The following is a 27,835-nucleotide window of genomic DNA, read 5'->3' as shown; positions in this document are numbered from 1 at the left end:
AGCTACACTAGGAATGAGTGCACATACATATGAACCCGTTTGCGTCTCAGGCTTGAAGACATGAGACATCTTGTGAAGAATGGAGTCCTTTGAGTCACATGAAAGCATGGTAATTGCTTGTGTGATATGGAAAGACTCACTTGGCAACAAAAACTAAGCCTGGTTTTCATGTTGTCCATGTCCACCATGAAAAACTTAGCAGAAATTTGGAGCCAGTTCCTTCCATGGTTATATCACATTCCTCCTCAACACACACACACAAATACACGCACACACACTTTCATCTCCCAGATCGAATACCTCTCCTTGCATTTGGGGGTGGTGAGGATGCAAGCAACAAAGGATCCAAGACAGGTTGACCATCCTTTCTTTGGGACACAGGATGGTAACAAGATATTGCACTTCTCAGGTGTTGGGAGTGTTGACTTCCTCCGGGTTGGGCAATCACCCCTGAGAGCCAGAGTTTGACTGGGGAACACCACGCCCAAACATCTCCTGCCCCCACTCCTTGTGGGTGGATTCCTGCAGGCCGCGGCCTCTGGTTTCGATGGGCAGCAAACAGGAGGCCAGGGCTGCCAAGATGCAGCACCCGCTATAAACTACCAGTGTCAAATAGACCGAAGACTCCAGCATCACCTGGAAGCGGGGGAAGAAGAAAGTAAGCAAAGGATGTTGCTCTTGCCAGGGTTCAGACCTAAAAGGACCCCCGGGGCTTGGTCAAATCTTCCAAGGGGTTAGTTAAACTAGGCTGGATTCCTGCCCTCTTCTACCCCCTCAGTGGCAGGTTGCAAGCAAGGCTTTTGGGCTGCTGTTAGTTTGGACAGTTTGCCTGTTGAACTTTGTAATAATATTGTGACAATGACTGTGTTTTCCTACTCAGAGCCGTCTAAGTAGTTGAGGTGCAGATAAGGGGAACTGTAGCTCCTGCTGGCTGTGTTAAGGGAACTGTTGTCCAGTAGATCTAAAGAGTGCCAAGTTGGGGAAGGCGGACAATCTCATCATGATATGTAACCATTTTTGTGTGTCCTCACAATTGCGTTATTGAAGTGTCTTTAAAAAAAATATTGGGAAATGAGACAAACCTGGTAGTAGCATTAACATACAGGTTCTGTCATTGCACTGCTAGACCTTCCTTTAAGAAGTCTCCAAAAGGCCCTCCCTGATTTAGCAGCATGTCCTGGGACAGGCTTGGGTCAAGGGAAGCACTGATCTGCCACTAGGAGGAGTCCTTGTTTTACCTGTGCGATGAACGGTGTGATGAGGGCACCAACTCTGGCCACTCCGCTACATGTCCCAAGGCCCAGGGCCCGCGTGGCTGTTGGATAAACCTGTTGAGAAAGCCATAAACATCTTGAGGCTCCCCGCCTGCCCTTGCAGCAATGAAGTCACTTGACCAAACCCTGGACCTCTCCCTTGGAAGCCCCAACTCTCTCCAAAGCTCTCAGCTTGGATAAGAAGCCTTTTTCCTTCCTTCCTTCCTTCCTTCCTTCCTTCCTTCCTTCCTTCCTTCCTTCCTTCCTTCCTTCCTTCCTTCCTTCCTGCCTGCCTGCCTGCCTGCCTGCCTGCCTGCCTGCCTGCCTTCCTGCCTGCCTGCCTGCCTGCCTGCCTCCCTCCCTCCCTCCCTCCCCCCTTCCCTTCCCTTCCCTTCCCTTCCCTTCCCTTCCCTTCCCTTCCCTTCCCTTCCCTTCCCTTCCCTTCCTACCTCTGGGGTGTAAACATACGCAGCCTGAAATCCTCCAGAAATAAAGGCCCTGGCGACGAAGAGGAGCACGGTGAGCACCTTCCTGTACCAAGAGAAGATGATTTGCTTTCCCAGGGACCCACACATGGACCGGGGTCTTTCCCGTGCAGTCCTGTGGAAGAACCCCCAAATGGAGTGGGTCCCCGCTTCTCTGGGTCCCTCGGACTCACCTTCCGACACAGAGAAAGAGCAGGAGGCTGCAAAAGGAAAAGACCAGAAAGGAGAGCGCCATCGTCTTCTTGCGGCCAATTCGGTCAATCACCCACAAGGTCACGAGAACCCCTGGAGGAGGAGGAGGAGATGAACTTCGATGCCGTTTCTCCAAAACAATGAAGAGGGGGTCACAATATCAAGACACAAGCTCCTCCCTTTTGTACTGGTATGCGGTATCTCTTGCCCCCCACCTGCAGACACCCATGGACACACCATCCCTTTTCAAAGGTCTACCTGGGAACTCAGAAAGTGTGGTCCACAGCAGATCAATGTAGTCCTTTTCTGTCAGAAATTCACATGCCAGGCTGCATTTTGCCTTCACTGTTTTCCTCCTGCTAGATACTTAGATGAAGCAAGGAGAAAGAGAGGAGGAGAGATAAATGAAGTCTTGAGTCACCACCCCTTCACTGGGTAGTTAACCTTGTGCCCTAGGGCCTGGTTGTGCTCTTTTGCTCACTGTGAGCTGTTAGCAGAATCCCCCTCACTTGGCCACCATCACAGTTTCTCTACCAGATGCCCACAGGGTGACCCACCCACCCAGAGCAAACTTTATGGAGCCATTTGCCCCTGGAAAATGCTCATGCAATTAGTCATGCCAGGTACTGAGGGGTGCCGCTACCCACACTAGCAGGCCACCAGCTGAATGGGCATCTGTCAATGGTCCTTCCTGACCTCAACTGAGGGACCAGGTAGAAACCATCCATTTAATGAAGCTTCCCCAATCTGGTGCTGGACAGGACAGAGAGGGAGTATCAAATTGTTTCAGGGGAAACTTCAGAGTTTAACTCTAGGCCTGGGAATGGAAAACAAGCAGCTAGTGGAAATAACAGCATAAAGAGATGTTACCAGAGGGGAGCAAGAGATGGCAGCTGAGGTCCCACCCGGAGGAATTGGGCAACCATGAATCTACAGTGTCTTCCCGCAGAACACTTTGGGCTGGTCTTAAGACAAAGAGCACTCTGGGGTCTGGGCATTATCCTTTCCCCACTGTTTGTCTCCTTGAGCAAGTAGGTCAAAAACATCTCAAACTGAAAAGGTCCTCCCTGGCTTCTCCCTTCCCACTGCACCTGCTCTATGCCCAGACTCACAGCTGCAGAGGTCTCCTGCTTGGAAAAGCTCCGTGGTTAGCAAAACGAGGCCATAGTAGGAAAAGGCATTGGAGAACCTGTGAAGAAGGGAAGGAAGGAAGGAAGGACCCTCAGCTAATGAGATGCACCAAAAAGGAAGCATGAAAGTACAATGCAGGGTGCTGCCATGGAAAACAGCTATGGGCCCCCACGAGAGAGAAACTATTCTACCCAGTTCCATCTCACTGGAGAGGCCAGGAACCAAGGCTTGCTCTGAGATGGTCCCCAGATGTCCTGCATCTGTTCCCTAGCAAATTTAAACTCAGATTTAACCCACCTCCTGGGACATTTTAGCAAGCAACAGCTTTACCTAACTTGTTATACTATAAATCTGTTTCTCCATTAATGTTTTTACTGAGGCTGTTACACTATTTAAAAAGTCTTTGTCGATTTATCAGTTGTAAATCTTTCCAGCATTGATCTAAATGGGTGACCCCAGGATTCCAGTGCAGTGAGACCTCTGAGATAAGGTCACTTGTGCTAAGGAGCCCATAGGACACTACCTGGGTCCACAGACCTATTACTTCTCAAATGACTTTCTAGGGTGAACAGAGTATCCCCAAAATCTCAGGGGAGCTGCTTGCAAACCGCCGAATCTCCACACCCTTCAGGCAAACTGCCTGTAGGCCACCAGCCAACCTGGCGTGAGTGGTAAAGTCAGATTTACATGCAACTGCCATCTTACCAGATAAACCACAGCAGAAGTGTTGTCAGCCTAAACTGTGGTGTGAACAAGTCCCTCATTTTCCCTCGATCTTCCTGTTTGGAAACAACAAATGACTGTTTGATGGTGTCTAAACCAGTGTTGTCCAAACTTGGCCACTTTAAGATGAGTGGACTTCAACTCCCAGAACTCCCCAGCCAGCATGGCTGGCTGGGGAGTTCTGGGAGTTGAAGTCCACTCATCTTAAAGTGGCCAAGTCTGGACAACACTGGTCTAAACAAACAGCAAAAGTAATGTGCAAATGTGCAACTCCAGGTTCTCTTGGCTGATACTACAACTGGAAGTCACACAGACAAGGATTCAAGGTCACACAAGGATTCAGGGTCACAGATCTCAGAGGTTTATCACATGAGCAAGGAACACCGTTGAGAAAGTACACCAGCAACTGCCAAGTACGAAGCGCAAGCCTTGTTTATAGTGAAGTCCAGATTCAAATTCATGATCTTTTTTTCCTACCCACATGGAAGCCTTGAAGCTTCTCTTTTGAGACAGGAGGAACGACTCATTCCTTGTTTTTGTAACAAACTACCCTTGTTTCAGGGTGTTGCTTCTGGCAAATCGGGAGAAATTAGTTTTACTCAGAAATCTTTTTTAGCAACTTAGTAAAATATCTGCCTCTGCCCAGATTCTTCATTCATTCTCAAGTGAGGGGATTCTTCACAACACCACATTTTGGGGTGGCCTCCCAGGAAGGATTTCTACTTGCCCCCCTGCCCCCAATTCCACTGACTGTGCTGAGCATTTTCTTTTCTTTCTATTACCTTGAAGAGGTTTATGGTCCTATTTGGTTACTTCTTGACTCTTAAGACTGTGATGAATCTACTGATACTTCCTTCAGATCTATTGCTGGTGGTACGTTTTCTCAGCAGTTTAGAGAAAGGTGGGGTAGAGAATTAGTGAAACCAAGCCATCATTCAGCATTAAGACATGCACATCCCTTCCTCCCAAAGGCTGGGGATGGTCATGAAGGCCTTCCTCCTACGCTCACCTGTCTAGACATAATCAATTTTCCCAGAGGCATTGGAGCGCCATTCTCAGTCGCTATCCTTTTCAATGTAGCAATGGCCTTCTCTTGGTTGCCGGTTAACACATCATATCGTGCACTTTCTGGCAGCCACTGCAGGAGACAAGGAAGACCATGAGACATTTCATAAATCAGCTTTCCCCAACCTGATGCCCAGACTGGACCTCCTATCATCCCAAACCTGCAAGCTGGAAATGAAGTGGGGTTGTAGTCCAATCCTTCTTGAGGACATGAGACTGGGGAGCATACCAGAGGGTTAGAATAAATAACTACTGAGCAAGAAATGCCAGCTCAGTGCAGAAGACAACAGTAATTTGAAGCCATTGCTCTGAGACTCTGATCCCAGAAGGAATACCTACAAAACACAAGATGGCAAACAGCATAAGGGGGACGGCTGAAAGGATGAGCAGCCAACGCCAGCCAAGGGTGGGCATCACAAACACCGCAAGGAGGACTTCAAAGACAGTTCCGATGGCCCAGAAGACCTGTCCATGGAAAGGAGGAAAAGGCAGGATTGTTCAAATGGATGAGTTCCATCTCAGCAAGGACGATTAAATTGCCTCTGCTTTTGATGGCCACCATCTCTGGAAAATCTGTTCCTCATGACTTGTTCGCATGGTGCATTCCCAACTGATGTGGTTATTATAGAGCTACATACTAACAACAACAAACATCCCAACTGTAAAATATGACACCGTCTCATCCAGTAATGGACTCAGAAATCTCTACCCCTTGGCCTTTCATTTTGGATTAAGAACCGGGGCTCTCTCTATCACCTGAAATCTGACTTTTCCCCACTTACCTCAATCAGCAATATGCATTTTGCTCTGGATTTCATGGGGAGGAATTCTGCATATAACGTTACCCTGGAGAGAATAAAAATATCAAAGAGGTAGATCATATGAGAGTGTTAAAATCGTACAGGTATGTATGCCCAGAAATACAATTGGCTTTTTATCGAAACTCCAGTGAGAAATTTCAAAACGACTTTATTCGAGCTTGGAGATGGATTCTGAACTGGGTAGTCATGGGAACATGGCAGCCATCAGGCAGGCCCCTCCAAAGTCGGAGTTGTGAACAGAAAAGAGAACTGTATACTTACGACTGAGGGACTCCTCCAATCCCAAAGCCCACCAAGCCCCTCAGGACCAAGATCCAGCTGTAAACAGGTGCAAATCCACTAAGGACTCCATAGTACAATGTCCAGAGCACACTGATCTTCAGGCCCTACGCAGAATGAAGAAACACAAAGAGAAGGAAAATGTAATGCTCCCTGGATGAAAATCCCAAGCTTTCCCCTTAGCTTTAACTTGCAGAATACATATCAGATAACTCCTGACCCACTAAAAGTGGTTGCACAGTGGCAGTTATAGAGGACTGGAATGGTTGGGGACACCATTCCCCAACAGTGACAGTTATAGAGGACACTAGGCTGGGAAACATTGGTTTAGCATTTAACACAACGTGACTAGCAAACATTCCAGAGAAATGTGCGAGACTTACGGTTTTTCTGCCATATTGGTCCGAAATATTTCCCCACAGTGTGGAACTAAACATCATTCCCAGGAACACCACCTGCAATGAATGTGATAAAAGGCACTTGCTAGGTGCAGGCTGAGATGGGGATTTTCTAAGAAGACTTCCATATGATGAAGGAACAAGAGCAGAACATTCTTAGCAAACAAACATTCAATAGGCTCTCAGCACAAAAATTGTACAGGAGCCTGTGCCATGTGTACAGGGATTCAACGAAATTTATTTATTTATTTATTTATTTATTTATTTATTTATTTGAATGTATTGGCCACCCAACTCCAATGGACTCCTTCTTAAAGGGTTAAAATCCCAGGAGCTGGTAAATGACAAAATGGCCGGGTGAGTTGGCCACACCGCGAACAATATCAAAACAATACACTGCGGTAGGTGAAGCTTATCTATCAGGCAAAACACAACAAAACAACCCTTAGACATTCTTAACTCATTACATTTAAGCCCTTATTTATTTAAATTTATTGATAATCTTCCATGAGTCCACTACTTCACGGAATGCAGTTGTCTGGAAGGCACCATAGGGAATCACCGGTGCAGTTCTGTGTGTGGACATAACAAATAAACATTGCCATAACAGTTCTTAGTGCCTGCAACGTCTTATGGGTTAATCAAGAAAAGAAACTCTTTATCCTGCTGAAAACAATAACGTAGGTTCTTATCAGACGGTAAATTCTCACATGCACCATCCAGGGCCAAATCCCAGATCCAAGCCCCTGAAACGAATTGGCGGGGGCCAAGCTTCTCAACAAACAGTATTATCCCCATGCCCCCAAAAGTAAACTAAGAATCAAATCTAATGCTGAAATTCTGCATGTGGGGTGTGACTCAGTGGGATTGACATCTAAGGAAGCATGCATAGGACTGGCTTCTGTTTACTTCTGGGAATGCCAAGAACTTTTATACTCCCCACTATTGAGCTTGCTTGCTGAAAATAATGGGCCTTTTTGTACTGTCTTAACATCCCACGGCAACAAGTGGAACCCCCTTAGAGAATACAGGAGGAGCTGTGTGGTATTTTCCTACCGATGTGAGCAACGCAACTTGCCAGGTGGGTAATCGCCACTCACAATGAAGCTGAGGTGCGAGGATGCTCAGAATCATCATTTCCATGGCATCAGCCATCTGGAAGAGAAAGAAGACAATATTACCAACCCTTTGCCAAGATCCTTCACAACTGACATGCCCCATTGTCTAGGTGGGCAAATCAAGATACAGTACAGTCTTGCTTTGATCTAAAACTTTCTAACAACCCATCAAGAATGGTAGATCCATCTACTTGCCCATGCTAAGCCAGTCAGAATGGAGAGCTTCCATTGGAACTTGCCAAACCCAATAGCTTCCACCACATCTTCCACCATGAAAGTATCTGGAAGAGAGACAAGTATGCCAGGAGACAACACTGTTTCACCCACCATCACATTCCCAGTTTGCTGTCATGCTTTGATGTGCATATGAACAGTTTGCTGTTTTCTCAGGTTTGAGGGCTACTGGTCTACTCACCATCAGTTGGGTTGGCAAACTCCTTTGGCACAATTCCTCCATCTTCCAACTCTACAGCTTCTAACTCTGTCTGCACACCCTCAATCTGAACTTCATGCTCTCCTGATATGGCATCCTCTTCTGAACGGGTGCTTTCTCCCGTGCGGCGGAACTTGACAACTCTAGCAATATGGAAAAGATCCAGCCATTCCATGGAGGTTTGGAAGAAATGGGAATCTGCACACACGGTTTAGCATATCTGTTGGTACCAGACATAAGCTGGGGTCTTCTGCTTGGAAATCATAGCAAGGTCTATTCCTTGTCTGGATGTGAGATTTGTAGCAAAAGTTTCTATCTTTGTCTAAGGGAAGTCGTGCCAAAAGGCACCTTAGAAGTTGTAGCTCATGGAGTCAAATAAATATGCAAGCCATTTAATGATGAAGGATCTTGATAGCTTGCCAGAAACTAAATCTGTTTCTTTTGCAGAAGGCAATGATTCCAGCAACAACTACAAGGTCACTGAGTGCTGGGGATGCAAATATTATCTGAGATTTCAGACAATGACATTTTGGCTTCTGAAGCTAGCTAGCTGGCTAAATAAATAATTTTGACACACATGTACACACATACATATAAAAAAACTTGTTCTGGTTGCTTTAAAAAAGGATACAGAAAGTAAAAAAGCAAAAGATAGTCCCTCCAACACATATTCCCCAAAGAGAATATTCCACATTGCTTCAGCTTTAAGCAGAATTTATGTTACACGGCTAAGTCACAGGGGAAACCAGCACAACCTGATACGCCGGTGGAGCTCTCTGATGGGTGAGATTACAACTGAGTTACTAATGTTTTGGCAATTTGAGAACAACAAAGATATTTGGGTCAGTTTAAATCTCAGTCTTGTACTCCCTCCCTTTCTGCACTTGAAAATGCTTGAGGTCTTTTAGCTAGGAGTTCTCGGGAGAGAGATAACAAGGATAAATGCTCCCACTGAAGAAAATATACATAGCTCAAGGTTGAACTGTGGGATCCTTGGTTCTCTCTGAGCTTGGTTGTTGGCTTGCAGACCTTTTATTACCTGACTAGGTAACAACATCAGTGCCAAGGATAAACACTGTTTTGTTACCTGGATTTGAGATCATCATGGCCACAAATGATCACACCCTGATTTTCGAGGGCACCCAAAACCCTGAGCCTCCAAACGACTGTAGGCCTCGTATGCTTTCCATATATGGTTGCTCTTCATGCTTTGCCCATTCATATTTCATCAGCATCAATTATGCAAGAAGCTGACAGACAGGCTCTTCTTGGCCACTTTTAGCAACAACATTTGCAGAATGGAAGAGGAGGGAAAGTGCTTTATGGGGACCCCTGCCCAGAAGTTTCGGGCTACACTGATCAGACAGCCACACCTAAAGGACCTTTGCTGCATTGTTAGGATGATAATTTATGCCACAAACTATATGCACCTTAATAAAACCCGCTGGAAGAAGAGAGGAATAGCAACATATAGGCAGAAATATTGAGCCCACGTTTCATTGTTTAAAAATTCCAAATGCTGTGGTCATAGGAAGTCCCAAATTCAGTCCCTGGGTATCTCCAGATCCATGTTGTGCCCCCAAATGCTCAGCTTGCGTGTTCAAGAACCCATAAACCTTATCCATTTTGAAATTTTAAATTGGACACCTTCCCACCTTCTCCACTTTACAAAGCAAAGTGGGCTGTAGCTATCACAGTCTAGCTTGGCCTGCAGAGAGGAACCTGAGTGAAGAAAAGGGCAGGACTGAATTCCCAGAACTGAATCAGCCCCTTCTCATTCTGTCTTGGGATCTTCCTTTGGGAAGAGAGTTTTGCGCAAAGCTAGATCCAAGTTCCCTGAAAAGGTTAGACACAAGGAATGGTGCCCTGCTTTCACCCTGCTACAAAAGCTTTCCAAATACCCGCTTTCTGTGGGGAAGAGGAAGCCTCTTTTAAAAAGTAAGGGACTGCCTGCCGGAACCAACTGGAGCTGAAAAAGCAAAACAGAGCCGTCCCACTGATGTCAGGAGAGCGACTGCGCTTAAACAGGCTTTGCCTGGCAAAGCTCTCGGCTCCAGGGGTGCCGTGGGATGCATTTGTATGCACGAAAGCATCTTGCATCTCTGAAAGGAGCTAATTAAGCCAACGTGTGAAAGGTATTTAAAAGGATCCTTCGCCTAGAAAATCTTGCAATTTGATCTGTGCCTGATCTACAAGGCGGCTGCCTGTAAAATAAAGGTTATTTCTCAACAGAGCCAGACAGTCAGAAGGAGAAATTGTGTGGGTGTCTCTCCTTACCACACATATCTGGGGAGGAAGCATAAGCTGCCCCCCCCCCACACACACACACACTTCTGCTTAGCAATGCCATGCATATTCTCCCAATCTCAGTCTTTTCAAAGCCCACCCACCCGTGCCTTGGTAGATTTCTCTGCAAAACCTGTACTTGCAGGAGAAAGCTGAGAGATTCCTAGCCACCCCCACTCTTGCAGCATTCAGGAGGAGGAGGAAAAACATGTCCAGAATCTAAGATCTTCAGCTTCCATGGTTGCAAACATTTCGCTGGGTCAGAAGACTCTGTCTGAAACGTCCTTTCAAAAAATAACACCTCCCACAAAGGCAAAGTGTTGATCCTGGGAGGAAGGCAAAAGATGCTTTGGGGAACCTCTCCCATCTGGGGACCCTCCAGATGGTGGGACTACAACTCTCATCCGTTAGGGATGGCTGGGAAGATCTGGGCGCTCTGGTCCCAGGCCTCTGGAGGAAAGGCTGCAGGCACCGAATTCAGGGCATGGAACAAACAGGGTTCTTTGCAATACCCCTCAAGGAACTGGGGTGCTCCCCCCACCTCAGGTTACTTACGGCAGCTGCCTTAGCTGGAATAAATCTTCCTCCATTGCAAAGGTGGGGCTGGAGGAAGGTCTCTCATCGCTCTTACATGGTGGGGAGGAAGAGAGAAGTAGGCGATTTCAGGAGGCTGGCGGGCAGGACAGCTCCCGTTGTAACCAGCCAGCCTGCGCGATGCAAACCAGGAGGAGGAGGCGAGCTCTGAAAGCAGCAGCAGCAGCAGCAGCGGGGAGGGGGGTATCAGCTTGCTTGTCTTGAAATCCTTCCCCTTTCCTTGCTGGCTGCTCTCAGTTCGCTTCACTTGCTGCAGGGCAATCTTCCACCTCCTGGCAAGAGACCTTTGCAACACCCCAGGCACGGGGTGCTGGAGGAGAACCAGGAAGCGCTTGGGGGCAAAACACAGTAGTCTAAGGCTGGGGGCCCAGTGGGGTGAAAAGGCTTCTCAAGATGGACCCAGCTCTCCAAAGCTCCTCCTACAGTTGTGGGGTTTGCTGCAAGAGATGACTAAGAAGAGATTTCTTGCTCCGGTGGATGCAAGGCTTCCACAGTCCAGGGTTGGAAATTCAACCTATGCATCTTTTCTTTCCAAGGGCAGGGGCTGAGCAGTGGTTGCTACTGAGTGGTAGAAGAAGGCTGCCATCTTCTGCCTCTTCACCTGCAACTCCAGTGACCTTACGGGGCTTGCTTAAATGTTGCAGGTGGAACGGTTGAACCATACAAGGCATTTTAGAAGTGGCAAGGAACTAAACTCCGTACAAAAAGGTGAATGCATGTCCACCCGACTGAAAGTGTGGCGTGAAAAGAGGCCGTAAACAGCAGGTAGAAGGAAACAGCAGGCGTGTCAGGCAAGATTCTGGGTCCCCCATCAGGAGAAGAAGCAGGAGAACCCTCAGTTCAGAGTAAGCATGCTTTGCCATAGCTTGGAGTAAACAACTGATGCAATCACAATCATCTCAACGATCTTACTGTCTCGCTGTCAAGTCCTCCATCTGGAATTACTGCACATGCCTCAGGATGACCGCCTTCCCCACTCTGCTGCCTTTCAGATGTGTGAGGGATTCTGGAAGTTGCTCTCCCGGATCTGAAAGACAGAAAGTTGGGGAAGGCAGCTTTCTGGCATGGTGGAAGCTTGAGGACCCTGGGATCTGTCTCAAGGAAGCTGATTTGGATCATTTCCCAGCTCAGCTGTTGGGCACACTGGCTCTTGTTTGGGCCGAGCGAGGCAGGGAATCAGGAAAGCTGTAGGTCGAGGCTAAGGTGCAGCTGGATAACGCACGGGGAGGTTGAAGCCTCCCTTTGCACAGACAACACTGTCTTAAGCAGGATGTTGGAGATGTCACTCTCACAAATGATTTGCAACCCTCCCAGACTTGTCCCCTTCCTGATGAGGATTACTCCTCACAGCTTTAGTCCAGTGGACAAGGATGCCTTAAATTCTAAATATACTGGGGAAATGTGGCAGACTTTGAAATGTCTCAGAACTGCTTTCCTTTATTTCATGGGAAAAATTAATTTCTGATGTGCTATTTGATTCTCTGCTCCCTCCCCCCCCCCCATTAAGTATATTCAAAGTGTTTTGTTTGGGGCTCAATACATCATTTTTACAAATGCAAACCAGAGGATTGGAAGCGATGACTTAGAGCAGCCTTCCCCAACATGGTGTGGGTGGGAATCCTTTAAACAGGCGACCAGCATAGCCACAATTTATCAGCTACTCAGCTGATGTCCAGTGGCTTGGAATGGACAATGAATATTGCGGCTTTACTGCCTGATGGGACTTCGAACTCATTCCCGCTGGACTCAGAACTGAATCTACCATCTTTAAAGCTAATTTCTATCTTGGTACAATTAAGAAAACGGTTGATCTGGAATGCTGCTTCCTCCCTCCCTGCCTTCTCCCCACAAGAAAAACAATGCCCTCCTCCCTCTATCTTTTAGGGAAGCTGTTCCGCGGAACCTTTTTTTTCTGCTCGCGGAACCATGTTTTCGCGGCAGCCGGCGCAGGACGGGAGCCATTGAGCGGGGAACCCCTTAGCAACCGTCGGGGCGGGCGGACCCCGTTGCTACGAGATCCTCGGGAAAGAACTCAGCTCGGCGGCTTCCGCTCCTCCCGAAACTCTTCCCCGCGCGACCCGCGCCTTCAGTTCCGCCTGCGGGGCGAGGCGAGGCCGGGGATGCTGCTGAGCCGCTTCGGCGGGTGGGAAACGGAGCAGGCGACGACGGTGCTCCGGCGGCTCCTTCGGGCCGGGGGCTCGGCCAGGTCAGGCTGGCGAGCGGAGCGGGTCTCCCCGAGCGCCTGCGGGGCGAAATGCTCCTCTGGCGGCCGGCGGATCCCTGCGGGCAGCGGGAGGCTGGGCTGAGGGGCCTCCGGGGCGCGGCTGCCCGGCTGCGGGATGGCCAGCCTTCGCCACGGGCAGCCCGGGGGCCGTGACTGCAACTCCCAGAAGGCGCGCCGGCTGGGACCCCTGCGAGGGGCCGGGGAGGCCGAGGCGGCGCGGGCTGCACGAGGGGCCTCTTCACGCCTCCTTCCCTGTCTCAGGTCCAGGGTCATGCGGAACTGGGGGGTCATCGGCGGGGTGGCCGCCGCCTTTGCCGCCAGCCTCTACGTCCTCTGGGGCCCCACGGCGGAGAGGAGGAGGCGCAGGAAAGGTGAGGAGCGCGCGGGGCAGCAGCAGCTCCCTCCGGGCAACGGCGGCCTCCGCCCGGGCCTTCCGCCGCGTCAGGCGCGCCGAGAGGAGGGCGAGGAGAAGCGCGGGGTGCCCGGCAGTGGGCTCGCGGGCGGCCGCGGAGGTGCTCTTTCTCCTGTCGGAATGAGAATGGAAGGGGGCCGCCCCCCACGCCACCACGTCGTGGTGACCGCTTTTCTACCCCCGCCAGGGCTGGTGCCAGGCCTGCTTAATCTGGGGAACACGTGCTTCATGAACTCTCTTCTCCAAGGGCTGTCGGCGTGTCCTTCTCTCATTCAGTGGCTGGAAGGATTCACAGGTCAGGGCCCGGCCGGCCAAAGCCGGGGAGCCGGACAGCAGTCCCTGTCGCTGACCTTGCTTCGCCTGCTGAAAGGTAAGAATGCTTTTGCAGTAACCTGGGGGTGGTGGTGGTGTGGCTGTCTCCCTGGAGTACAGAACAAGCCACTTTTCTGAGAGGGGCAGTTCCTTTATTTTAAACTTTGACTCCTGGCGCTGTTCATTGGATTACCTAGCAAACAGGCACAGAGCTTTTTGCCTTATGAAAGAGGAAACTGGATTGTAGCAGTAGAACACAGCGCTAGAAATGATGCCATTTGAGGAGCATTACAAGGGGATATGTGTTTCACCTGAAATTTGTAGAAAACTATGTGCCAACTCTGCCAGTCGATGATGGCAGGGCAGGTAAGGGGCCTGCATTCAAGCCTCAGTGTCAAGATTTCCCACTCTTTAGACCATTCAAAGCACGCAAGCATAAAACATTTTCTCTAGAATCAGAGGCTCTAGGACTGGGAAGAGAATAAGTTCGCTTTTTCTGGAGCCTACATTAACTCTTTGGGCTGTCGGTCGCTTTCAGCTTTATCCTGCCAAGAGGCAATGGAGGACGACCTCCTGGATGCAAGCTGCTTGTTGGAGGTTTTAAGGCTGTATCGCTGGCAGATCTCCTCGTTTGAAGAGCAGGTAGTGATTGAAAAGAAGTAAGGTGATGCCATACATTGCTCAGCTTCTCAATAGCTACCCACTGAAGGTCTGGTCCCTGGTACTGGGCACATAAAAGCAGGAGCGAGAACTGCCTTCTCCCCTGTTTGTGGCAGTCAGCTTTCCTGCTGTTGTTGACCTGCCATTCTAAATTTCCCAATCACCTTTTTTTTGCTTTTGCTAGGATGCTCACGAACTGTTCCATGTTCTCACTTCCTCACTGGAAGAAGAACGAGAGGGTCAGGCGCAGGTTCCACATTTATTTGATGTGCATTCACTGGAGGTGAGTGAAATAGAATGGCTAAGAAGTACAACTAGAATTGGAAGAGGGATCAAAGTACAGTTTAGGCCAATTGTCTGCCTGGGCATATGCCCTCTTGAACTTTTGAAGACTTATTTTTCAGTAGCCTACACAGGGTTGAGGAGGGATGCATTTTATCTTTCTTCATAGTGTTTAACTCTCCAAGACAAAAATGCAAACAGTCAAAAGGCTTGATGTTTCTGGCCTATTTTATTAACAAACTGTATTTGTTATCTTTCCCATCTAGGAGCCAGAAATACCCCAAGAACAAATATGCTGCAGGACAAGAGGTAAAAAAGCCTTTTTAACTTGATGAAATGGGAAAAATCCTTTGAGCAAAAATTTCACCTTGTGATCTCAGATTGCAAGCGGTAATATCTGACTAGTTTGGCACCCCAGCAAACTTTAGATGCCTCTTTTGTTGATTTTCTGGAAACATCCTGAGGGTACCCATTTCTGGAAGTAAGACACTGGATTCTAGATCCACAAACTCTCATCCAGCGAGCTTCTTACACTGTGGTGATCATAAGATTGAGAAACAACATAAAAAACAGAAAGTGTGATGTCACAGCATGGTAATAATTTTAAAAAACGTGGCTCATTATTACACATTATACTTGTAAAAGCTAAGATACCTGAAATGCAAAAAGAAATATAATAGGGTTAGTAGCCTTATTATACAACGGTTCCCCCACTGGAATTCCCTGCTGTTATTTCCAGCCACTTGGCTTTGCTGTAATATATCAGATTTAATTAGTGTTTGTCAGCAAATGTGCTTGGTCAGGAATTAGTTCTTTTGTTTGATAGGGGGAAAAGCAGGGCTTTATCTGAGACCCAGAACGAAATATACTTGGGCATTTCTATGCACGTTCTAAAGTGGTACAATGATTCATGGAAATAATAGAGCTGTTTGCTTTTCCAAATGTTAAGAATCAGATAGTGGCCAACGAGTTGTGTTTTGTAGGGCCGCTTCATCCTGTGCCAAATCGTTGGAAATGTCAGCATCCTTTTCATGGGAGGCTGACAAGTAACATGGTTTGCAAGCACTGCAAGCACCAGGTATGTAAGAGAAATAAGTGCAACTCCTTGGAGACCAATCTCTAGAGATGTTCAAAAGGTGTTATGGGGGCGAGCCAGTTCCCACCACGTGGAATGTCTTGTTTTCTTCCTGGCTGGTCTGTGCATCTACAGAAGTGGATTGCCTGGAGCAGGAATTGGTGGGATGTTCTGGAAGCATGAACCACTCCCCGGAAGGTTTGGATTGGTCTGTTCTGAGGGCAGAATGAGACTTCTCAGAGCCAGACTCTCCCATGGGAACATTTGGTGCCAAAGGACCAGCTTTGCAGTCATGCTCAGCTCAGCTCTGCTGTGGCTCCTTTGGTCTGAGCTCAGCACAGCACGTGAACCCAGCCACCATCGTTTATACACCACACTTTGTACCCTAGAACCAGGCTACTGTGGCTTCTTCAACAACCCATGATAGAAACATCTAATGGCTTAGTGGAAGTGTGCAAACCCAGCCAGACTCTCCCCCATCCACTGTGCAGAAATGTGTAGGCTGGAGCAAGGAGCAAGGATCCAGAGGCACTGGGCTCTCCTTGCAGAGAGAAGAGAGCTTGCAAGCAGGCTTTATTGCCTGGGTAACCTTTCGCGTTTTCCTCAGTGGGTGGTGGTTGGGCACAAGAGCCTAAATTTTCTGAGAGTGGTTTTCTGGGATCCACCAGACTAGAGGGATTGGCACGGAACTGTTCGACTTGGGCAGGGCCTGGCAACAGAGGTGCTTCTCCATCAATGGCCTGTCTGCTGGGAGGTGGGAAGGTGTTCGGAGCGGAATCCAGAGCTGCCTTTCTCTTTTAGAGTCCCCTCAGGTACGATACCTTTGACAGCCTTTCCTTGAGCATCCCAGCCACCGTATGGGTAAGTCCTTTTTCTCTCAGGTCCACAGCAGCGCTTCACGAATCTACCCAGCTCCTGACCTTTGCTGTGTTTCCTCCTGTTGTCCCCAGGGCCACCCATTGACTCTGGATCACTGCCTTCGCCACTTCATCTCCTCTGAGTCAGTCAAGGATGTCGTATGTGACAATTGTACCAAAGTAGGTCTTCTGATGGAACCCTCCAGTTTGGGGTTGTGTGGTGGAGATCTGTATGTTCTGCATTTCGCGCACCAATTTGCACACAGATGTAAAAGTAGCATCCTCGCGATATCAGCATATGCCAAGAGAATGTAGCAAGTGATTTTTGGTCTTGCTACTCAGCTCTTGGTTTGCCCACCCAGCAACAAGTAACGCCTGACAGAGGATCCAGCTGAGTGTGTGCAAGATGGGCTGGCGTGTGAATGGTGGACAGTGCTAAGCAAAGCACTGGCCTAATTCCTGTGTGAATCATGTCTTGGTCGCACAGCAGAACCCCTGAGCATCCAGAAGAAATTGTGCATATTGCTACAATTCCAAAACCTGTAATTTTCAATTCCTTCTTGCTTGGTTAAACAGCTTTTTTAAAATCAGTTTTTCTTTTTGTTTTCTATCCCCTTCCACAAGATTCAGGCAGAAGGAACTGAGGGCAGCCAAATTGGGGAGCACCAGAGAACCACATTTGTTAAACAGTTAAAGTTAGGAAAGGTAAGAATTGGGGTGTGTAGACCTCTTGTGGGTGCACCGGGATGGTAAAAGGGCACTGTTTCTCTCTCTCTCTCTGCGTAATACTGAAAACTCTGCAGAGGAAATACCCTGTTCTCTGTCTCACTTCGTATCTGCAGATGTTAGATATGGAAGGTGATAACGAGGGGGAGAGGGGAGAGGTGATTTCCTGTGGCAGATTGGGAAGGCCAGGGTTCAGATCCTTTATGAAGACGGAGTTGAAGCTAACATTTGTCCCTGACAAGCTCACTTTCCCCGGATTCATGTTTGTTTTCCTCTGTGAGGACTACCCACCTGTAGTCTGCAGAGGACCAACCAGTGTCGCAGGCTGACCTCTTAATCCACTCTCTGGGAAATTTTGCACCAATTCCGTGTGGCCCCAGGAACGTCTGAAGAGGCAGCAGTTTCAGCTAGCTTGCAAGTGGGAGTGCCTTGTACTGCCAGAAACTGCCATATTCCCACTTCTCCCTTTTGACTCCGTGTTTGCTCTCCAGCTCCCTCAGTGTCTCTGCATCCACCTGCAGCGGTTGAGCTGGTCCAGTCACGGCTCGCCCCTGAAGCGGAATGAGCACGTGCAGTTCAGCGAGTTCCTCATCATGGATCTCTACAAGCAGCACTTCCCCACCCATCAGTCAAGCCCCAGGGAGGGTCTGCAGGCAGAGCCAGACACCGAGGATGGTAGGACCCCATGGCAAGCCCTGGCTGCTCACATGCGTTAGCCCTCCGGGGCCCAGAGGCGCCCAGGATCAGCTTCCTTGTTTTTGCAGATGGGGAACGAGCGGGAAACAGCAAGTCCGTTCTCACCAACGGCACTTGCTGCACTGCGTTACTGCCTCCCTCCGTTGGTTTCCCTTACGTTGCCGTTCCTGGCTGTGGGTAAGTGAAAACAGCGTGGGCTGCTGCCAGACTTTCTCAGGGTTAGGGTTAGGGTTAGGGTTAGGGTTAGAGAACAGCCTGTAAAATACCATCTATCTGCACCTTCCATGTGCTGTTGAGCATGCCCGTTAAACCCCTGGGTTTCCTCTGTACAGCCTTTTGATGAAATCCCACCCTGTCTGGATCCAGCCCTCCCAGCATGGCTGTCAAGGCAGCTGCAGCAACGCACAGAGTACCTGCTATTGTGCCGTGAATTTAGGCAGTTGCTAGAAAGAGGCACGGTCTGCTTGCTTCCCCTCTGACGTTTAGAGGGAAGGATGAATGTGGAATGAACCCCTGCCTCTCTCTTGCCTTTGGTAGTTCCCCCATCTACGTGTACCGCTTAATGGCTGTCGTGGTCCACCATGGGGACATGCATTCGGGACACTTTGTGACCTACCGCCGTACTCCATCATCTTCCCAGACTCCGCTGTCTGCCAGCAGCCAGTGGCTTTGGATTTCAGATGACTTGGTGCGCAAGAGCACCCTGCAAGAGGTCCTGTCTTCGAGCGCCTACCTGCTCTTTTACGAGCGCATCTGCTCCAGGCTGCAGCGTCCAAGCCGAGAATTCCAAGCCGAGGAATGATAAGAGGCGACCAGGCTGTGCTGGTGTAGCTGCTACCCTTCTCCGGGGCAAGAACACAGTGTCTGGGTCGCCATGGACACCCCAGGATGAAATGGAGGGGGTGCTTCTCGACAGGACCCAGCTGAGCGACCCTGCCCAAAGTTGCTCTTAGCATTGTGTGTATGATTTTCACCCACGTCAGAAGTCTTCGTGTGCTCGGGAATATTTCCCGCTTCAGGAATTTCAAGTAGAGACCTCTTAGGTTCTTCTCACTTGTGACTTTTACCTCTGCTTCATTTGTTGTGATTGATTTACTGCCAGTCTTTTAAAAACATTTCACATCTGTGGCAGATTAAGTCAGATGAGCAACCTATCGCATTGAGAAGGGAGGGTGAAAAAGACTCTTTAAGTGCCTTGATCTTATTTTAAAACCGAGGAGTACCAGCTGTGGCGACGTGAAAACAAGAGGATTGCTTATATGTGGCCGGTGCTCTGAACTTCCAGGGGAAGCCAGTGGGGCAGAGGAGTGCTTGGATTTCTGATTGGGGGCTCAAGGTGCTTCCCAGAAAGCAGCTGATACCTCTGTACTGACAAGTCTGTTGTAATTATGCAACAATTACATCAGAATTCTTATCAGGTTCTCCTTCGGCAACGAAAGGAACCATGTTTCCTATTCCTTGGTAATTCTGCTACCAGATTTAAAATATTTTGTACATGATAAAACTGCTGCTAAAATACCGACTGTACTTAGACCAAGTATCTGTGTGTGTCTGTGAGAGAGAGAGAGGGAAAAATCCTTTTCTGGTCTTTGTGGAATCAAAGCTAGGTGACGGTGTGCCAACTACCCAAGCTGTGTACCCTGTTAAGTCAGCAGCCCAGCCCTGATGACAAACACACAGCTTGTCAGCTCAGAAGCAAAAGCCGGGCTCTGTCCTTGTTTTCCCTGATGCCATGCCCAGCTTTTTGCCAGCCTTAGGTGACCCTAAGCCCTTCCAAGAGACTGCTTAGGGTAGCCTTTCTTGGATGGAGTTTGGCAATGGGCAAAAGAGGAGGAGGGCGGGATCCCTCCCTGCATCCCCTCCTTTCTGCGCGCTTGTCTCTTTTCACAATGGCTGTCAAATAGAAATGAAGCTCAGAGGGAAGAACGGATGTACAGGAAATCTAGCATGCATAGAGAACAAATGATTGCTTTTTATTTATTTCAGGTTATATAAAACAAAAAAAACACAGTAGTTCGTAGACCTCATGCCTGTTGCTTGTAGATTCACCCCTGCCCAAATTTGTTTGAGCAGAAACATGAGTGGAGCAAAGCACGTATAGGCCCTGGGAACACCCAAGTCCCTCCCTGGCTCCAAGCTTGGGGATCTCCAGGACATAGCTGCCCCCAGGGCAGAAGCATGCCTGCATTTGGAGCAACCTCGGTACAGAGACACTTTCCTTGACTCAGGACAAGCTCTGTCCCACCATTCCTCAGGAAAATAACGTTCCTCCATCCCTCCACACTTCCACTACTCTAGTGCTGTCTTAGAGAAGGGCCATGAATCTTGATCCGCTCCTTAACCAGCATGCAGACTAAGGTATTCCCAAAATGCATGCTTATGTTTGTGCTATGTGCTTCCCCATAAGCTTATTCAGTTAACCCAATTTTCTTGGTTCACAGGATACACTCTGCCATGGGCCAGGTTCACGCAGCCATCCAAGGTAAAGTGTGACTGGCTGATTTGTGAATGAATGCATCTGTGGCAAACCACAGCCACATATATGGTTTCGTTAGAGACCCCAGTAGCCAGGGGATGCATCAGGTCATGCAAGCAGAGCCACTTGTAGTCAAACAGCCCAATTCTGAGTCTGGATATCTTTGGTTCAAGAAGAGGGACCAGCAAACCCCTGCCACGCTTGGTGCTGCAGCCCATGAGAAATAAGGTGTTCCTTCAAGTGACCAAAAGGGAGAGGAGGAAAAGATGCTTGCCCCCCCGCCCCCAGGAGCTAAAGAGTCCTGATTTTCCGAAAGGTTAGATTGATCCTGGGAGCCAGCACCTTCTTGCGGCTGGGCAGGCTGTGGTACCAGTAATGGTTGGTTGGAAAGTTCATCATCAGCAGACTGCCATGATCCAGCTGCAACTTGACTGGCCCAATTTGGCGGGAGGGGTTTTTGCCACGAGAAGCCCCGTGGCGGAAGATAAAGTCCCTGCGGGCACCAAAGGACACGGAGGCAATGGGGCTGCGAGGAACCAGCTCGCTCTCATCATCCCTGTGCTCTCCTATGTGATCATGGCCATCTTTATACCTGCAGAGGCACAAGGAAAGATGCTAGATCTGTCTGCTGGATGTGGCAAGTGGCAGCTGGAGACACCAAAAATCCCCAGGTTTCCAGAAAGAAAAGTGCATCAAACCGATCTGGGGCTTACTGCCACCCAAAATACCCTCAGGAATTACCTGTTTATCAAAACAAAATTGAAGGTATGCCCAGTGACCAGCCGAACACGGTCCCTGATGCGATTCAGCACCGGAATCCACGGCTTGGGTGAAAAGGTGACACCGGAGTAAGTGTAGGTTAGCCCAGCATCCCCGTAGGTCACCTGCTTCCTTGGGATGTCGTGCCATTTCCCAAAGATGTGCAGCTTGGTAAGTTCACCTGTTTGGGGAAAAAGAAAGAAAACAGAAAACAAAACAGATCTCCCTATCCAGCTGCAAATAAGGACAAGTGTTTGGCTAGCCCAGTGTTTCTCAACCTTGGCTGCTCTCAGAGGCGTGGACTTCAACTCCCAGAATTCCCCAGCCAGCTGGGGAATTCTGGGAGTTGAAGTCCACCCCTGTGAGAGCAGCCAAGTTTGGGAAACACCAGGCTAGATGCTAAAATCCAGAAGCTTTTCAAGAGAGAGAAAAACCAGTAGCAGAGAAGTGGCTTCTGTAGCCCCCTTCCAAGCCGATGGCAAAGGCTAGGAAGAACGTGGACTATGTTCTGGTGCTCCGGGCGGCTCATAATACCCACAAAATGCCAGCCAGTTTCACCTTCAAAGTACTCCACTTCCTTCTCAAGCTCCCGGAAGATTTCATCCGCCTCGGCTCTGCCATAGAGGGTGGTATAGTCACAGCTGAGTCCCTCTGCCCGGATTGGCTTCCATGGAGCGCCTGGCGAGGGGGACGCTTCCAGCCTGGCCCTCTTCGCCTCCTTCCGGCTGCCTGGCGTGGCAGAGCCTGCCTCCTCCTCCTCCTCCTCCACCCCGGCCCTGGGCCCCCGGGCCTTCCCCGTGGCGGATCCAGGAGCTCCAGGGATGAGGAATTTCTCCATCGCCGAATGCAGGATGGGGCGGGGGGAAGAGGGAGGGAGGCTCCAGCCCGGCTCCCCTTCCCCTTCTGCACCCCTTGGCAGCCGTTCCCGGATGCCAGACCTCCTTGGCAAGGCTTTCCAGTAGCAGCAGCTCCAGCCTCTTCTGTGGGAAACGCCAACCTGCAGCTCCTTCACCTGCCGGGCCAAACGCAAACGCGTGAGAAGGCTAACAAGAATGCTCAGTGACACCCCCAGCTCCATTCCCCACCCACCCACAGACTGGTCTCTCAAAGCAGTGCTTCTCAACCTGGGCCGCTTGAAGCCGTGTGGACTTCAACTCCCAGAATTCCCCAGCCGGCTGGCTGGGGAATTCTGGGTGTTGAAGTCCACACGGCTTCAAGCGGCCCAGGTTGAGAAGCACTGCCTCAAAGCCTCGACCTCTTGGCAAGAAGGGAAACTGGGGCGCGCCGCAGCATCACCCGCGAGCGAGGAGGAGGACTTGGAACGCATGCGCCGAGCCCGCCACCATTTTGTCCACGGGGGGGTCTGCCTGGCTACAGCAGCGCGCATGCGCGAGCCGCACAGGGGCGTTCCTTGGCCGCGCGTGCGCAGTAGCTTCGCGCCAAATTTTGAGCGCCGGTTCCAGCGACCGGCCAGTTGCCTCCGCCGCTCCCGACCTGCAGCGCCGGATTCCCCCTGCGTGCGGTGCCACCATGATCGGGCAGAAGTCCTTGTTCTCCTTTTTTACGGCGGCGCCCGGGAGGAAGAGAACTCGCTCTCCGGAGACAGCCGCGGCAACTGAGGTATTTTGTTTTTGTCACGAAGAGTTGGACACGACTTAATGACTGAACAAGAACAACAACGAGGAGCTTTACGAGTACTGTGAGGACAGAGAAGGGCGCGCTTTGTGGAGACTCGGAGGGAGGTAGCGGGGCATGTTTTCGGCTGGCGTGTTTTCGCGGGTAAAAAAGAGCTGCAGTCTGAGGTACCGACCAATGGGAAGCTCCCGAAGTCTCTCTGTGGGAGGCGCGCTGGGCCCGGAGGCGGTCACGTGACCTGGCGAACCAACGAGGATCAACGCTACCTTAGCAACCCAAGGGAGAGGCGGGCCCTAGCTCAAAGATTTGATCGCGATTGGTTGTAAGGGGTAATGCCTACTCTACCCGCAATCCAATTAGAGGACGAGGCGGGCCAAGGGAAGCCGGGAGCATGATGGCATGGACCAATAGGAAAGAGGAGAGGCGCCCTTAGGCTGCGGGCCAATAAGGAGGTTGGGCGGGACGCTGGGTGTGTTTTTGCCGCGAAATGCGCTCGTGTTTCTCCGGGGCCGGAAGTGCCGGCGGAGGCAGCTGCAGCGGCTTCGCCACTATGGCAGCGGTCCTGGGAATTTGGTCGTCTCCCCGCTGCCTCTTTCCTGCTTCCCTTTCTCTGCCCCTGACCCGTTCCTTTTCCCTTTTCCAGGTCGCCAAAAGATCGAAGAATGACAGCTGCTCCCCGCGGTCTCCCCCGCTCAGCCCCGAACAGCTGGAACGCATCCGCAAAAACAAAGAGGCGGCGCTGCAGAGGCTGGCGGCCCGTACCGCCAGCTACATTCCTGCGGAGCTCGGGCAGAGCTGGAGGGTCTCGCTGGCCGGGGAGTTCTCCAAGCCCTATTTTACTCAGGTGGGCAAGAAGCCAGGATTTTTCTCCCTGTCACGCGAAAGGCTGGGTTTTCTGTGGGTTTTCTCCTTCCCTCTCTGGCTTCGAGGTCTCAGTCCAGCTAATTAACGACTAGGGGTGCTTGTCAATTTTTGAGCCTGTATTGGGGTGAAATTTAGACTGTTCTCACTGATAGGAGATTAGACAAACACTCCCTGCCCAGCAGTTCACCTTCAAGGGTTACCGCACCGTGTTAGGTATTGTTCGAAGCAGTTGGCTTATAGGCCTTTTTTCAGGCTGTTGAACATTATTAGGACCCGGTTTCTGATATAATCTGGACTGAAACCAAGAGAGGACTGCCTGAGCATGACACCGTATTTCATCTCCTGGAAACCAAATCCTGTCATTCCTGGCCAGCGGAGTTCGTGATGAGAGTTCTGGACACATCAGGCGGCAGAGGCTGTGGGACGTCGCGGCTCCTTAGTTTGCCGTGCCCTTAGTTGAGGTCTAAGCAAATGATTTTTTTCCCTTTTAATAGCTGATGACGTTTGTTGCTGAGGAACGCAAGCGCTATACCGTTTATCCTCCCCAGCATCAGGTTTTCTCTTGGACCCAGCTGTGCGATATCCGTGATGTGAGTCAACCTGTTACAATTAACCTTGACAGAGCCTGCATTTATCATCTTGCTCCTTTAGAGCGGGTAGCACTACCTTTGTTTTGGTCTTTATGGTCTCCTCTAGATATTAGCTGAGTTCACGCAACACACGTGATTTGTTCAGTAATCAATTCATCATTAAGCAAACCCTGGCTTAACGCAGTGCCTGAATCCAGGTATTTTACAACTCATAATGCCTATCACCCTGACTAGCCCCTGAATTCTGGGTAATACCACTTTTGCTGCTTTTCTGGGCTACAACTAAGAAAGAGCAACGGGTTTTCTGTTTTATCAAGTAGAAGCGTTAATCTAGACAATTATTTGAGAGCGGGAATAACTAATGCTGAGTGTTTGGATTTTTTCTGCTTTTGCTTTTAGGTAAAAGTTGTCATTTTGGGCCAAGATCCGTATCACGGGCCTGGTCAAGCACACGGGCTCTGCTTCAGCGTCCAGAGGCCAGTTCCACCTCCACCCAGGCAAGGTTCAGCTTTGGTCATGTAGTTCTGTTAGGTTCAAGGGTGCCCTGTTGTTTTAGCCTTCCTCGGAAGAGTTAACAGTCAGTTGACTGCTGAATCTATACTGTGTGAGAACATTGTGTTTCTAAGACTTGGGAAGAAAAAACTTGTTTTTCTTTATAGCCTGGAAAACATTTACAAAGAGCTTGCTACCGATATAGAAGGCTTTTCCCATCCTGGCCATGGAGATTTGACTGGATGGGCTAAACAAGGTAACCCAGAGACTTTCTTTTATTTTGAAACAGCCTTTTTCCAGTTGTTGTCATGCATTTGGTTATCCTGTCTTCATGCTTCAACTACTAGAGTTACCCAGCCTTGGTGGCCGTTCTGAAAATTGAAGGCCGCGTATTTGGAGAGCTTCCGGGCTGATTTAGTTCGTGGGTGGGTGTCTCCTAAATACGTTTTTTACTTCTCTGTTTCTAGCCTCACAATCACGTTACTAATCAAGCAATGCAAATAATCAAATCAACAGCAATTTTGTGAGGCTAGGCTTACAGCAAAACCTATAGTACCAAAAAAATAAAATAAAAATGATTGCAGTTAATAAATCAAGAGACTGTAAAAAGCACCTGCATAGACGTTGTACAAAACTATGCTTGAAAGTTGTGCTTTCCCATTAACCGGGAGAGGAAATAGCTCTAGGGCCACCCTTCCGGTCCTGTCAACTTTGACCGGAGGCTACATCCTTGGTGGGCGTATCAAGTGACACGGATTACCTAGCTTTGGTGGGAGCAAAAATTACTTTATTCCAGGGTCTTCGGCGCCCTGCTAACGGCACCCCGCTTACTTTAGGCGTGCTGCTGCTTAACGCTGTCCTCACAGTCCGAGCCCATCAAGCCAATTCGCACAGAGAGAGGGGCTGGGAACAGCTCACAGACGCCGTGGTCGCCTGGCTGAATGTGAACCTCGATGGCCTGGTTTTCATGCTCTGGGGATCCTATGCTCAGAAGAAAGGCGACTCCATTGACAGGGTACGTGTGGCCGAGCCTGGAAGCTGGCTTTTGGCAAGAGCCCTGTTTGCATGCTACTTTAAAACTGGATTGTGTGAGCCAGTGAGCTACTAGCCAAGCTGTCTTCAGGTAAATAAAAGGTACATTGGTTATTAGCGGCTTGGGGCATGCTGGGGAAAGCCCAGCATCAAAGAAAAGTTACCAGGTCCGGCACAGCACAGGTGACTGATCGGACACCGCACGGGTTCCTGTGCCCTTTGAAGCAGAGAACGCGTGCGTAGAAAAGCCTTTGTAGCGCATCGAAGTCCTCAGTCTTGTCCCTGACGCTTTGAAGAAAGGGGCAGTTTCAGGGTCTCGCCTTGGAACTTCCTTCTCCTGCTACACAAGGCCCCAGCTACACATCACACGCAGCTATAAGCTGTTTGCTCACCGTAAACTGTGAGCCTAACTGGTTCGCTCCTTACGCTGGTGGGAGAGCCCAGACGCCGGCTTGTTCACCAAACCGGGATTGAAACAATCAAGCCTTTGCGCAGCAGATGAATTTCAGTGAAACTACTTGATTTTTAAAAATCAATCCAAGCGCAACGTCCCAGTTCAGTAGGTGCAGAAATGAGGCCTGCTGGTACGACCTCTTTGCTTAACTGACTCTAGCCACTGGAGAATCGGGACCCCCGGGGCTACCCTGACTTCTCATCTGAGCGCTTTAATCAGGCGGGAACGGCACGTCTAACGCCTCTGGCTTCTTGCAGAAACGGCACCACGTCCTGCAGACAGCGCATCCCTCGCCCCTCTCGGTGCACAGGGGCTTCTTCGGCTGCAAGCATTTCTCCAAAACCAACGAGTTCTTGAAGAAATCCGGGAAGCGGCTGATTGACTGGAGCGCCCTGTAGGGGTCCTGCAGCTCCCTCGAGGCCGGAGGACCGCCGTTCGTGTCCCCACCAGGCCGGAGAGGCTACGTTGAAATACTCTGACTGATTTCTTTGGAGCCGATCTAAGCCGTAATTTTCCGCCCTCTTCATTCAGGAGTCACCTAGGTCAAGGCATTTACACCAAGCATCTTTTTTTTTTTAATCTTGGGGCATTTAGGGGCATTGCAGCCTTTTTGTTTGAATTCTTGACCCGTGTGGAGAACGTCGTGCCAATCTGTTCTAGGCAATAACGGCCCGGGCATTTTTGTTTTTCGTTTCCCTATCTTAGGCTTCTTAATGGAAAATAGAAATATCGACAACCGATAGGCTGCCTTTTTTACTTTGCCTCTGCTGAAGAATTCATTCAGTAAGCGGTTTATTTAATCCAAAGGGATGCCCCGCCTAGTTCCCCCAGCTTGTCTTTTTCTCGGCTGTCGATCTTCAGGAGGCGCTATGAAAAATAATTCTGTTTCTTGACTTGCGGGAAGTGGAGCGACAGACTGAAGGAATTCGCTTTTTTGCCTTTCGGGGCCAGCAGAGGATTTCAAGGCACGGCCAGGATTCCGTCGGGCGAGTTATATGAGTAGCACGGGGAGGGGAGGAAAACCAGAAGGCGGAGCACAAACGTTCCCCTTCTGACATTAGCCTGCGTTCGAATGAGCGTTAGCTGGCTTCGGGCGCCCTCGTGGCGCGGAGGGCAAAAGGTCCTGGGGGGCTGCTGACCACCCCCCGCGTCTGGGGCGCTTCGCCAGGACTCGGGGCCGCCGGCTCCGCCCCCAGCCCGGGCGCGCCGGCCGCGGGCGTCACCTTCGCGGGCTTCCCCTCGTCGGAAGAAGGGGCTGCTCCGCTGTCCTATGCAAATTGCACGACGAGGACTTCTGCCTGGTATATTCGAGTACCAATTTCGGACACTTTTTAAGAAAAAGGTCCCTGTAACACTAGTGCCCGTGTCGGATTCTTTTATAGTCACCGTTCCAGAGTTTTGAAATAAACGCGTTTCTGATACCGGCTTGCTCGACTTCCTCGGGGGAGGCCGCCTCCTGACCCGCGCCCCCTGCTTCCGCGGTCCTCGAGGGGAGCGAAAACCCTCGGAAC

At 49.9% G+C, this 27,835-nt stretch overlaps 4 protein-coding genes across 6 annotated transcripts; 2 read left to right on the top strand and 2 right to left on the bottom strand.

Moving 5' to 3' along the window:
- Window positions 1-28: 28 nt before the first annotated feature.
- SVOP (SV2 related protein) lies at window positions 29-8,409 on the bottom strand. Its single transcript, XM_088135104.1, has 15 exons — window positions 7,881-8,409; window positions 7,661-7,746; window positions 7,404-7,502; window positions 6,333-6,404; window positions 5,932-6,056; window positions 5,632-5,695; window positions 5,189-5,314; window positions 4,794-4,922; window positions 3,767-3,840; window positions 3,043-3,119; window positions 2,189-2,296; window positions 1,912-2,023; window positions 1,703-1,784; window positions 1,239-1,328; window positions 29-636 (listed from the first exon to the last, which is right to left on the bottom strand). The coding sequence occupies exons 1-15, from the start codon at window positions 8,071-8,073 to the stop codon at window positions 445-447; spliced, it is 1,629 nt and encodes a 542-aa protein (XP_087991230.1). The 5' UTR covers window positions 8,074-8,409; the 3' UTR covers window positions 29-444.
- A 4,360-nt stretch (window positions 8,410-12,769) lies between these two features.
- Window positions 12,770-19,560, top strand: USP30 (ubiquitin specific peptidase 30). The gene is made up of 13 exons (XM_007437437.4): window positions 12,770-12,984; window positions 13,264-13,373; window positions 13,602-13,784; window positions 14,265-14,368; window positions 14,571-14,669; window positions 14,935-14,977; window positions 15,652-15,746; window positions 16,545-16,604; window positions 16,694-16,780; window positions 17,225-17,305; window positions 17,818-18,001; window positions 18,091-18,199; window positions 18,560-19,560. The coding sequence occupies exons 1-13, from the start codon at window positions 12,899-12,901 to the stop codon at window positions 18,822-18,824; spliced, it is 1,506 nt and encodes a 501-aa protein (XP_007437499.1). The 5' UTR covers window positions 12,770-12,898; the 3' UTR covers window positions 18,825-19,560.
- A 97-nt stretch (window positions 19,561-19,657) lies between these two features.
- Window positions 19,658-22,644, bottom strand: ALKBH2 (alkB homolog 2, alpha-ketoglutarate dependent dioxygenase). 2 transcript variants are annotated; one of them, XM_088135096.1, is made up of 4 exons: window positions 22,513-22,644; window positions 21,816-22,269; window positions 21,240-21,438; window positions 19,658-21,090 (listed from the first exon to the last, which is right to left on the bottom strand). In XM_088135096.1, exons 1-4 carry the CDS (start codon window positions 22,642-22,644, stop codon window positions 20,790-20,792), a joined length of 1,086 nt encoding a protein of 361 aa, XP_087991222.1. In that variant the 3' UTR covers window positions 19,658-20,789. The 2 variants fall into 2 exon arrangements, with proteins under 2 accessions (XP_087991222.1, XP_087991223.1); XM_088135097.1 differs by having other exon boundaries at window positions 22,554-22,619.
- A 2-nt stretch (window positions 22,645-22,646) lies between these two features.
- UNG (uracil DNA glycosylase) lies at window positions 22,647-27,746 on the top strand. Of its 2 annotated transcripts, XM_007441904.4 has the most exons (7): window positions 22,647-22,877; window positions 23,536-23,736; window positions 24,251-24,346; window positions 24,746-24,843; window positions 25,006-25,094; window positions 25,675-25,853; window positions 26,582-27,746. In XM_007441904.4, the coding sequence occupies exons 1-7, from the start codon at window positions 22,788-22,790 to the stop codon at window positions 26,720-26,722; spliced, it is 894 nt and encodes a 297-aa protein (XP_007441966.1). In that variant the 5' UTR covers window positions 22,647-22,787; the 3' UTR covers window positions 26,723-27,746. The 2 variants fall into 2 exon arrangements, with proteins under 2 accessions (XP_007441966.1, XP_007441965.2); XM_007441903.4 differs by lacking the exon at window positions 22,647-22,877 and having other exon boundaries at window positions 23,380-23,736.
- Window positions 27,747-27,835: the final 89 nt, after the last annotated feature.

Source organism: Python bivittatus, unplaced genomic scaffold (genome assembly GCF_059951505.1).
Source record: "Python bivittatus isolate LINGU-HERP-01145 unplaced genomic scaffold, Pbiv_v1 ctg000100_np1212, whole genome shotgun sequence".
Lineage (NCBI taxonomy): Eukaryota > Metazoa > Chordata > Lepidosauria > Squamata > Pythonidae > Python > Python bivittatus.
This window is presented reverse-complemented; position numbering and strand designations above follow the sequence as displayed.